The sequence below is a fragment of the Hibiscus syriacus genome, unplaced genomic scaffold, assembly GCF_006381635.1.
Source record: "Hibiscus syriacus cultivar Baekdansim isolate YM2019G1 unplaced genomic scaffold, ASM638163v2 tig00110201_pilon, whole genome shotgun sequence".
NCBI classification, from domain to species: domain Eukaryota; kingdom Viridiplantae; phylum Streptophyta; class Magnoliopsida; order Malvales; family Malvaceae; genus Hibiscus; species Hibiscus syriacus.
In genome coordinates this window covers 170,022-180,779 of record NW_024062624.1, presented here as the reverse complement: position 1 = coordinate 180,779, position 10,758 = coordinate 170,022, and the positions used below count along the sequence as shown (strand labels likewise).

General features: G+C 34.3%; 1 protein-coding gene and 1 pseudogene across 1 annotated transcript; both read right to left on the bottom strand.

Annotated features, from left to right (window-relative positions):
* Nucleotides 1-1,600: 1,600 nt before the first annotated feature.
* LOC120218702 lies at nucleotides 1,601-4,213 on the bottom strand (annotated as a pseudogene).
* Nucleotides 4,214-6,761: 2,548 nt separating this feature from the next.
* Nucleotides 6,762-9,223, bottom strand: LOC120218701 (NADP-dependent glyceraldehyde-3-phosphate dehydrogenase). The gene is made up of 9 exons (XM_039215603.1): nucleotides 8,987-9,223; nucleotides 8,701-8,894; nucleotides 8,487-8,615; nucleotides 8,272-8,391; nucleotides 8,044-8,180; nucleotides 7,798-7,953; nucleotides 7,336-7,714; nucleotides 7,136-7,252; nucleotides 6,762-7,047 (listed from the first exon to the last, which is right to left on the bottom strand). Exons 1-9 carry the CDS (start codon nucleotides 9,129-9,131, stop codon nucleotides 6,934-6,936), a joined length of 1,491 nt encoding a protein of 496 aa, XP_039071534.1. The 5' UTR covers nucleotides 9,132-9,223; the 3' UTR covers nucleotides 6,762-6,933.
* Between the last annotated feature and the right edge of the window lie 1,535 nt (nucleotides 9,224-10,758).

The window sequence follows — 10,758 nt, the reverse complement described above, 5'->3', positions numbered from 1 at the left end:
TCTATGGTGACGACAGAAAACAAACACCGTCCGAGGCTGGCTAACTGCGAACTAATTTGTAGTAATTGTTATTTTGGTTGGAAAGACGTCATTGGATTTTGTGTTCTGGTTGAATATATCTCGGGGAAGATTATCTAATAAAAGATGATGGATTAGACGAGCTTGAGTACAAAGTAACAAGGCCAAACGAAGTCAACACCCTTTGACTTTATCATATGTTTGCCTCGGTTGAGTGCTTCGTAATTTCTTCTCATCTGTTCATCGAGTCAAACACTAGCGTATTTTAGGACAACTTTTTTTTTCTTCTAGAAAAAAAAACATTTATCAATTTTTATTTTAAAAACAATGTGAAAATCCCATAAGCTTATGTATGAAAAAGCGAGGAAAGGAAAGAGAGGTATATTAATTTATCAAGCAGTCGGAATGCGTGTAAAGGTTGGACAACCAATAGTAATCATCATATCCATTCAATAATTTGTTTCTATATACCTTTATTAAAATAATAATAATAAAGTGAAGAGCTTGCCCGTTGACTTGTAAGCTAATTCATGTTCCACTTGCTTAAACCTTGAAAAAAATGGTGATAAAATGACGATACTTACTCAAACCTGGCTGGCCTGCCTCCCACTCCATTTCATATAAAACTCTCCGACTCATCCACGTATAATAATTGCGTAATTATTTCAAAGTGGATGGATCTAATAATTATTTCAAAATCACGATATTTACTCATATTTCAGTTTTTTTCGACCTGGCCATAGATTTTAAGATAAACTTTTTTATTCCATCAAATTATTATTATAATATCATATATATATATATACAATAAAATCTTTTGTTATAGATATTTTTATTATCTTCGTACTGAATACAAAAATATTTGAATGCAATGGAGATATGTTTTTATCCTAAAATGTAAAACTAATTTGAAACAAGTAAAATATAATCAAACGCTAAAATAAATAAGATCAGAAACAAAATGAATGTCTTTAAAAATTTTAATCCAAAAAAACTACCTCATCTTACTCCTTTAACCCTTACCCATCCCTAATCATCGATATATATATCTTATACATTATTTATTTATCAATAATGCATAAGAAAAATGTATTTATAATACATCAATTTTAATCTAATATTATTTGATACAAATATAATCACCACGCCCACACTTAGAATGAAATTAAAAATATTAATATCATTCATTTTGATTTTACATTTAAATTTAACAACATATATAATAATAAAGTAAGGAAAAGCCAAGAGAAACAACAATTAAAATTATTTAATAATAACAATAATAAGTTTTTCTCAAGATTGGGTTTGATCCTCTTCTTCCTCTTGTCCACTGTTGTTGGAGTTAGGTTAGCTGCCAGTTTTTACTCAAAGACTATGTGAATACGGTGTCGTTGGGAGACCACCTTATTTTCATGGACTTAAAGCTGCCATCTTTCTTTCCTTTTTTGTTGTTGTTTTGATTTACCTTTTTGTTCTCTAAGTCAGTCAACGCCGTCATCACGGCTTAGATACCGAGACAGCATCTTTAACGGAACCGTCAAGACCGCCATTACCCACAATAGCTGACTGCACAGTTAACACGGACATGCTAGGCGAGAAAGGCCCTCCGCCGTTGGACTGAAATAAATGGTGGTTGCCGCCGCCTTTATTAGGGTTCGCAGTGTTGATCATGGGATTCCTGGAATGACACGTGGCGGTGGAGATGGCGGAGGCGAGGGAAATGGGCATGAGGCAGAGACCCTTCCCTTGCAGGTACTGCATGGCGGAGCCCATGTCTTCTTCCATAAGCTTGGCCACTTGGTGCTCCGTCACTGTTATGCTGTCGTTGTTCACAGACGTTTGGTTGCCGTTAGAATTCCGCTGAATGGACCCACCACCGTTAGCGGCCGTCTGAACACAATCGCCTCCTCCCTACAAAAGAGAGATGCTTTTACAAAAAATAAACGACTAAAAACTAAAATAAACAAAGAAAAAAAAAAAGTTTGAGAGAGGAAAGGAGGAATTTATGACAGTGGGGGCAAGCGTGCTGCTTTTGTTTTGTCGTTTTGTGGTGTGATTTGAGAGAAACGGAATGATATAAACAAGACAAGACAGAACCCTCTCGTTATGTTCTACATTCCCCCCTATAAAATCACACGTAATAGGGCGATTAGGGTTTACCTCAGAAGGCATATCAGCAACAAGGGGAGCAACGGCAGAGGCACCGCCCAATCTGCTCATACTCAGAACCTGCATAATTTCCAGGAAACAGCAAGAATTTAATTGTCAGAAAGGCCCATACATATAATTACAACTGGATTAAGTATAAATAATTTAATAATCTTAAAAACATTGTCAACCAGTTCAGGGAATCCTTCAATAATTTCTTTTAATAAACTAAATACTTCAGAATAAAATTTTAAACAAAATAAGGAGAGAGAGGCAAAACCTTGACTTGGAGCTGGAGGAATTTGACATAATCTATTATTTCATCAAGCATTGAAGCTTTATCTGTCTGTCATTCCACACCCACAAAATAAAAATAAAAATAAAAAAACTCATTAATCTTAAAAACCATAAAAATAACATGGTTTAATTATTTTCATAATATATCACTTAAAATTTAATTATTAAAGATCAAAATGATGATTATTTTTTTTAAATCCTAAAACCTGATACATTCAGTTACTAATTACTCAACTATTTTCCTGAAGTATCGGGATCGAGATCGGGACCAACTAAACATTCAAGTTACAGGCCTGCGATGATCAGTTTATCCTACTAAATGACACGTGTGCTTTTATTTTGGTACCCTAACATTGGCCGACGAGATAAATCAAAGAGATTCAAGCCGGAGACGGGAGGAAGTGTACATACCTTATTGGCATTGGGAACAAGTTCTTGAAGAGCTTTCATTCTCTCTGCAATTCTCTCTCTGCGTAACTGCCAACACGTATCGTTTCAGAATACGGATCGAATCAATCATTTTTGAGCTTCTTTGTATGGTACTGTATATCGTCTTGTACGGTAAAACATACAAAGATAAAGGCTTTGCTTACTCTTTCAGCGATACTGTGTGGGTCAGTAGCTTGTCCCCTTCTAGCTCTAACTCTCTGTTTCGGTTGAGCCTGTGTACCTCCGGGCGTTGAACCACTTGCCTGACTCTGGTTCATTACTGTCCCCGCTGTTGCTCCAAAGTTTGGCGTCTGCATATCGCCTCCCTGAGGATGGTAATGCGGTGGCTGGTTTTGTGATTGATTAGTCCCATGCAAAGATCCAGCACTGAAACCATTATACAAAGCTTGCATTGAACCCTCTCCACCCTGCAATCGTTCATTGATATAATATATATTTTCAGTTATACTCTAGCCAAAGATTAAACCAAAGAGAGGTAAAAAAAACTGATGTGAACCTGTTGATTGGAGGAGTTAAACGTAGACCCATCGACAATATCCTTCTGATTATAAGACCCAGCAGCACCAGTACTACCCAAAGACAAAGGCATAGTCAATCCTTCTCCACCAGCGGCGGAGACACCTCTTCCGGGTAACATCATCTGCTGCTGCATCATCATTTTCATGGCAGCAGTAGCAGGAGAAGACCCTCCGCCGCCGTTGATTTTATGTTGTCTAAGCTTGGATGCCAGAATCTCATCGTAGTGGAAGCCGACATTCCTGTCGGGGTTAGAAGCTCCGGTTTCATCTGATTTAGGAGGATCCCAAGGTGACTTGAGGTCGGACCATGAGCAAGAAGGGAGAGTAGAGAGCATCTGTTCTAAGAAGTCATCCTGGGAGGAAGTGGGATCGAACTGTGGGCTTTGGATCTGCTGGTGACTGTTGCTTTGAAGGTCTTGGAGAGGGATTTGTTGTGTTGGGTTTAAGAGAGAGTCCATTGCTTGCATTTCACGGCTACAAGGCTGCATAATTCCCCCAAACAACTGTTTTAAATAAAAAGAATAGCTTGAAGAAGAAACAGATTAGAGTTTGAGGAATTGTTTAACTGTTTAAAGTTTGTGATCCGGAGAAAGGGAAACTTAAAGAAGAAGCAGGAGAGGATGGGCTTTTAGGATTGGGAATGAGTTTTATTTCCTTCTTGTGGTTGCCCAAGAGTGAAGATGAAGGGAGGATTCTTCTCTCTCTTTGAATTTGTAAGGGCTGGGATTATTAAATATAGAAAAAGAAGGGAGAGAGCGGCCTGTGCGGTGTCGTTTTCAGTTTAATTACTTAAATGCATCATCATCATCGTCATTGTGTAAGGTAATTAGCTAAATATCGACACATGAACTCACTATCATTTTCATCTACTTGTAACTTGCCTAGTTATTTCATGAATCGGATTCACTTTTTTTTATTATAATTTTTAATAACCTATACATTAATTATTTTATTCAATTTATTTGAAATAATTAGTTTAATTTAATTTATTCATTACATGATCAGAGAAGTTTAAATCACTTAAATTCTTTTCCACTTATAATTAAAAGATAATATAATATTTAAACACATTCAAGTTCACATCATTTTATATATTATAACAATAATGATATCGATTAAACTAAATTTCTATTAATTAAATAATAATTTATTTCGATGGAACATATATATATATATATTCTCAAACCTTGTTCGTTGAACTACAGCTACAACATCAAAAGGATGATTATATTGTTTGTTTGTTGGTCGGTAATGTGCATATTATGTTTGATGTTATGTATTACAATGTATCCCGATGCTTTGTTTGTAACATATAACATGCTATTTAATTGGTTGTATTGATTTTAAATTAGCCTTTGAAATGTTCAGCTCAAGATCAAGTTAGCAACCGATGTGGGATATTAATAGAAAGATCATGATACGATTCTGCAATCTTAATTCATTGTAAAAAAAATGTCCCCATGAACTTTCTTGGAAGCCCTTAATAAATTTCCAGCTAGTAATGGTATACATTGCTCTGAATATAGAGTAAATGCAGTTTATATATTTATACTCAGTTATGTGTATAAGCCTATAGCCACGGATTCTAATAATTATTTTATGTTTGGTTCTGTCGTCTGCTAATATTCATATTTTCTATGTCATATATTGTATCGGCCGTGTTATTATCGTGCGTTTAGGATATTATAAATATGTTTCATGATATAATATTTCATTTTACATATTTAATATTTCTTGAATATGTATCATATATTAAAAATATTTTTTATATTTCATCTCATGTTTTCTATAATTTTTTTAAATTATCCAATCTAAAGAGAAACAATGTTTAGGCCTTAGTATTTTTTATGTATTAAATACTATGTGTTTCTGTTAATTTTTAAATATTAATAGTTAGTTGTGTATTTTTATAGATATTTTTTATTTTTATGTTATTTTAATATGACATATTAATTTGATCGATAATAATTTAATTTTTAACAATTAATTTATTTAGCACGAATCAAATAACCTCAATTATTAAATGTACGATTGTTACTTTTGAAGTTTTGGGTTCAAATATAACGTCTGTAAAGATGTTTGAACACTCAGTATAGAATAATTCAGAATCTTTGAGACAAATATTATCTTATAATCAAATAGTATTAATAAGAATAATTTACTCATTTGAACGAAGTAATTACGACTATTATGCATTGATAAAATAACATTTGAGATGTTTTATTGGAAATAATTAAATTTTCAAAGATATTGGCCCCTTCGTTAATTGGACCATACATGTGGCATCCCATGTGCAAGAAATCCCTTTTACTACCTTATTTAATTATTTTTGGCTTTGCATTAATTGATTGTGTGCCCACAGTTCAACTAATTAATTATTCAAGTTTTATAAAGTTTTTCTTTCCCTAAAAAATTTACAAAGAAATAGTATTAATATAAATACAAAAAATATAAGATCAAATATAATTAACATTTAATGATATAAAATTATCGTAAACTTTTAAAATCAAAGATGCATATATTTTTTTTAAAAACAAATTTTAAAGAAATTCTTTGAGCCCATATGCTGGGACAACGTAATTTTCAGATTTTTTTAAATTTATTTAGATTTTGACTTTATTAATTAATTATGAAAATCAGCCTTGTAATCAACAAGGTATGTAGCACAGGCAATGAGGAGTGGAAGATGGGAAATTTCATATTTAGAAAAAGAAAATTCCATTTCCATTTACGTTCAATCAATCATTCAAAACAAGAATTTGATGCCAAGTCGATGGAATTCGTTTATGTTCCTATCAATAATCAATATTCCATCAATTAGAAGAAAAAAAAGAATAATTATATCATATAAAGGCCTAAATGGACAAAAAAGGCCCATAATAAAAAAAGCGAGTTGGGCCAGTCATTAATAGGGTGGTAAAGCATATATGGAAAACTAAATTATTGTGGATTTTAAAATACATATTTTTAAGGCATAATATCAATTTTTTTAAAATATTTCATTAAATAATTATTTTGGTTTCTATAATTTTTTAGAGTATTTTGGTTTCAATGTTTTATTTTAGAGTAAAGAAGTCCCTAATGTTTGAGTTAATAATAATTTTAGCCCTTATTCTTTTTTCTAGGAGTATTTTAACCCTCAATATTTCATTTTAGAACAAGAAAGCCCGTATTTTAGACCATTGATAGTTTGTTGACTGACGATTTTCATCTATGGATGAGTTATTTTGCCTCCAAAATAAAATGTTCAGAACCAAAATACTCAAAAAATTACTATTTAATCAAACGTTTAGGGCTTTTTCTTATCATTATACCAGTTTCAAATTATAATATCTAAATTATTCACAATTTTAAACCCTCAAATTATAGTGTACAAATTATAATTATGTTCAAACGCACTGAAACTCACGAACATCTATTTGTTGCAGTAAACTCTAAACACAGATTTACCATTCAACAAAGATAAACTAGTTATTCTTCATGGATTCCTTAACTGGCGATACTAACCCATGGTATAAGATGGGGTTGGTAAGTTGATGACGGTGCTCTTGATCTTTGTCATCATGTTAATGCTGTTGGTAACCCCCTGTGACCCGATTCCACTGTCTCTCAAACCCTGTTTCCAAACCATTTCTCTCAAAATTTCACAATGCTCATCAAAGTAATCCAAATCTGGGATTTTCGTTCTTGTAGGTTTTGAATACCTGGAATGGGAAATGATCCGGTCCACGAGCTGGTGCAGAATTGATCTGAACCGTCCCTGTCTCCATTGCATCACTTATCAATATTGCTTTATTAACATCCTTGGTGAACACACATCCCTGCATTATTGTATGCATTCTTTAAGCTACTGTAATGGAAGCAACAGAGATGTTCTTCAACATTTTTTTTCATTTAAAAATACCTGGAGTCCGAAGTTGCTAGCATTGCAGTGGTGGATACCTTCCTCGATGGAGTTGATCCTTATAACCGGTAAAACTGGTCCGAATGGTTCTTCCCACGCAATCCTCATATCGGGTCGAACATTGTCTAACAACAATGGCCATATGAGGTTTCCATCTCTCTTGTATTCCTGACAAAATGTAGCTCCTTTCTCTTTGGCATCCTTCACCAATCCTTCGATGAAATTCGCCGACGACTCCGACACTACTGGAGTGATGTCGCAGTCATCCTCCGGTGCTCCCACCTTTAATTTCGCCACTTTTTCTTTCACCTTTTCCACCAGGACATCAGCAACCGATTCCATCACTAACACGACCTTAACAGCCGTGCATCTTTGACCACTGTGGTAGTTATACAAACAAAAGATTTTACACTTAACATTATGTTAATTTCTAGTACAAGTGAAAACAGCTAATGTTGTTACCTGTAAGAGAATCCTCCTTTGATTATGTTAGCAGCAACCAAATCCAAATCTGCGTCCTCGAGCACGATACAGGCATCTTTTCCTCCCAGTTCCATCTGAAGAGGGATCATTCCCGCCTTCTTTGAGATTGCGATGCCGGTGTCTCCACCAGTGAAACTAATGGAAAAGAGGATGAACATTATACATGGGTGCTAAATATATAGTAAAACTACAGCTGATAGAGTGTCCACTATGACCTGGAACTACCTTATACAGTTAACCCCAGGATGCATGGTGAGGAAGTCGCCGATTTCAGAGCCTTTCCCCGTCACACAGTTAATGAGCCCTTTGGGAAAGCCGGCCAAATGAAAGCAATGTACCATATGAAGAGCAGAGACAGCACCCTGTAAGAAGATTACAGGAGAGATTTTAGATTTTTTTTCTAGAAATCATTTTAAGACACTGTCTTACCCACTTATGTATGTAAGAACATACCTGTGTTGGTGGCTTGAGAACAAGCGAATTTCCAGCAATCAATGCTGGTGCAATTTTCGAAACAGCCAGGTTGACTGGATAATTGAATGGTGGAATGGCTAGAATCACTCCAAGTGGAATCTGTATACATAAAAGACATGGAGTTTCAATTTGCTGAAGCAATAAATGAATCAATACCATAGTTTGTTGCAATCCAATAGTAAATGAAACATTACCTTGGAGGTGAGGCAATATTTGGTTCTTTGGTTTCCAGGAAAACTATCAGATACCAAGAATTTCCCTTCACCAAGAATCCTTACCCCCTCTTCAGCAGTGTAAGAAACCAGATCCCCAGACCTCACAACCTTCATGGAATCATATCAAAACCAGTTTTCTTAGTATCTTTTGAAAAAAAATTGCATAGGAAATAAGTTAGAGCAGATTATGCACCTCAGTAACGGCATCTTTGGCTGGTTTTGCAATTTCTTTAACCAGGCATTCAGCAATTGGTGCTTTATGCTCCTTGAGGATGGCAGCAGCTTTATGAAGTAGCTCAGCTCGCTTCCAGAGTGGTGTCTTAGCCCATGATTTTTGTGCTGTTTTTGCTGATTCCATAACTTTGTTCACCTCTTCTTGTGTACAAGCTGTTTCACCACCACAGTTAAGTAAAACAAAACAGAAGCATGCATATATATATAGCAAAATACAGTGGTTCTACAAGTTTAGCTGGTTCAACCTTGAACCTTGTACTGGGTTTTCCTGGTCATTGGGTTGATAATTGCAACACTTTTTCCAGAAGAAGACTTCTTCCATTCTCCATCAGCATAATATTTGTAAACATCTCCCTCCAATACGTCCGCAAATACTCCAGTCCCTGCCATCGTGAAAAAAAGCTCACTTGCCCAACAAAGAAAACCTACCTGTTTTCTTGGATTTGCTCACTCCAAGGGCAGACTACAAACGAACTAAGCGTGCAGAGTAGGGTGAAAGGTGAGGCAACGAGTGTCTGGTGTTGCTTCTGATGTTATAGGCTTAAAAAATAGGTATATTGTTAAAATTTACCCTTAAAGATTTGACTGAATACTCATTTTGATCCTTATTTGTTTTAAAGTATTTTAATCTTTAACGTTTCAATTTTGATTAAAATTACTCATTTTAATTGAAAACTGTTAATTGATCAAATGACTCTACATTTATACACAACATTTTCACACATGCTTAATTAATAACATAGTATACGTCTCTTTACCAAAAATTATCATATATTACTTAAGCAATCAAACATGTAAAAAAATATCATATTAATAACACATTTATTGTTAGTTAATTTACAGATTTATTGAAAATAATTATTGAAACTAAACATGAAACATTGAGAGTTATATTTAAAAAAAGATAATAAAAATTAAAATAATTATTTTATCAAAAGTTAAATATGAAATTTGATATTATACTTAAAAAGTATAGAGCGACAAAAGAAAGCTTGGTTTTTTAGGTGGTTCAGATTCTGCCAAGTTTGAAGGAGATGGTTCTGATCATTTTCTTCCGACCACACATTAGTTAGCCTCGAGTTTGTTTTCACTTTGACCCAGCTCCAACTTCTTCTTTTTACTCTTCTTTTACCCTGCAGAGGTTAAAAAAAGCCGATATGAATGAAAATATTGGTATTTTTTAATTTAATTTCTTGTTCCTGAACTGTTTTACAGTGACTTAGACTTCATGATATTATTAATTCCCGAGAGAGATGAAGTTCAAGCTGGTTATTAATGGTACGGAACTCAAACATGATATATATGATTACAGAGGGGTAAGGACAAATTGGATTCGCCGAATAAATGTCCATTTTTAGTTATAAATTGGTGGAAAAGTGGTGTTCATTTGCTAATACTTTTGAACCTTCTTCAGCACTGTTGCTAAACATTTATGGTGAATTGTGAGGCTAATTAGTAGTAAGAGAGCACATACAATTTTCAATACTTATCAAACTACATGGAATAGTGTATGCTTGGAAAGAGTCTTATCTGCCATGCGGAACATGATGGAAATTGGTAAATGAAAAGAGTAGCTTTGGCTTTTAACCATGGAAAAGTTAGCTGGAACATTGAAAATTGAATTCATAGTTGTGGTTGGAAAACCATGTTTGGTGTCTGGTGTAGATCAACTTATGATATAAGCCACAAACTAAGAGTCGGTGAGCAGATGATCTGAATAATGGCCGTGGACCACAAGACCTCACCGTGGTATTGGTAATAAAGCCGATTCACCCACTTTGATAATCCAATCACGCCTCTCAAAAGCACATAAAATCTTTTTAAGACTTAAACATATGTTGAAATTGTTTATTGCCCTTGCAATCCCCGTTAAAGCATCAAAAGAAACTCACAAAGGTAGGTTCAAGGCTTGCCGACATGAATGAAGTAAGCCGAGTTAAAAAGATCACCCTTATAATAGGACTCTAATATGGTTATATAAAAGAAAATTATTGGTACATACACTATCTTAGAGGTC

What these genes read in the sequence shown, in the direction of transcription:
- LOC120218701 (XM_039215603.1), bottom strand. Translation starts at nt 9,131, where the DNA reads ATGGCAGGGACTGGAGTATTTGCGGACGTATTGGAGGGAGATGTTTAC. An exon ending in CCAAAGATGCCGTTACTGAG is followed by an intron (nt 8,616 to 8,700) that starts GTGCATAATCTG and finishes GATTCCATGAAG; the next exon opens with GTTGTGAGGTCTGGGGATCT. An exon ending in TTCTCAAGCCACCAACACAG is followed by an intron (nt 8,181 to 8,271) that starts GTATGTTCTTAC and finishes ATCTTCTTACAG; the next exon opens with GGTGCTGTCTCTGCTCTTCA.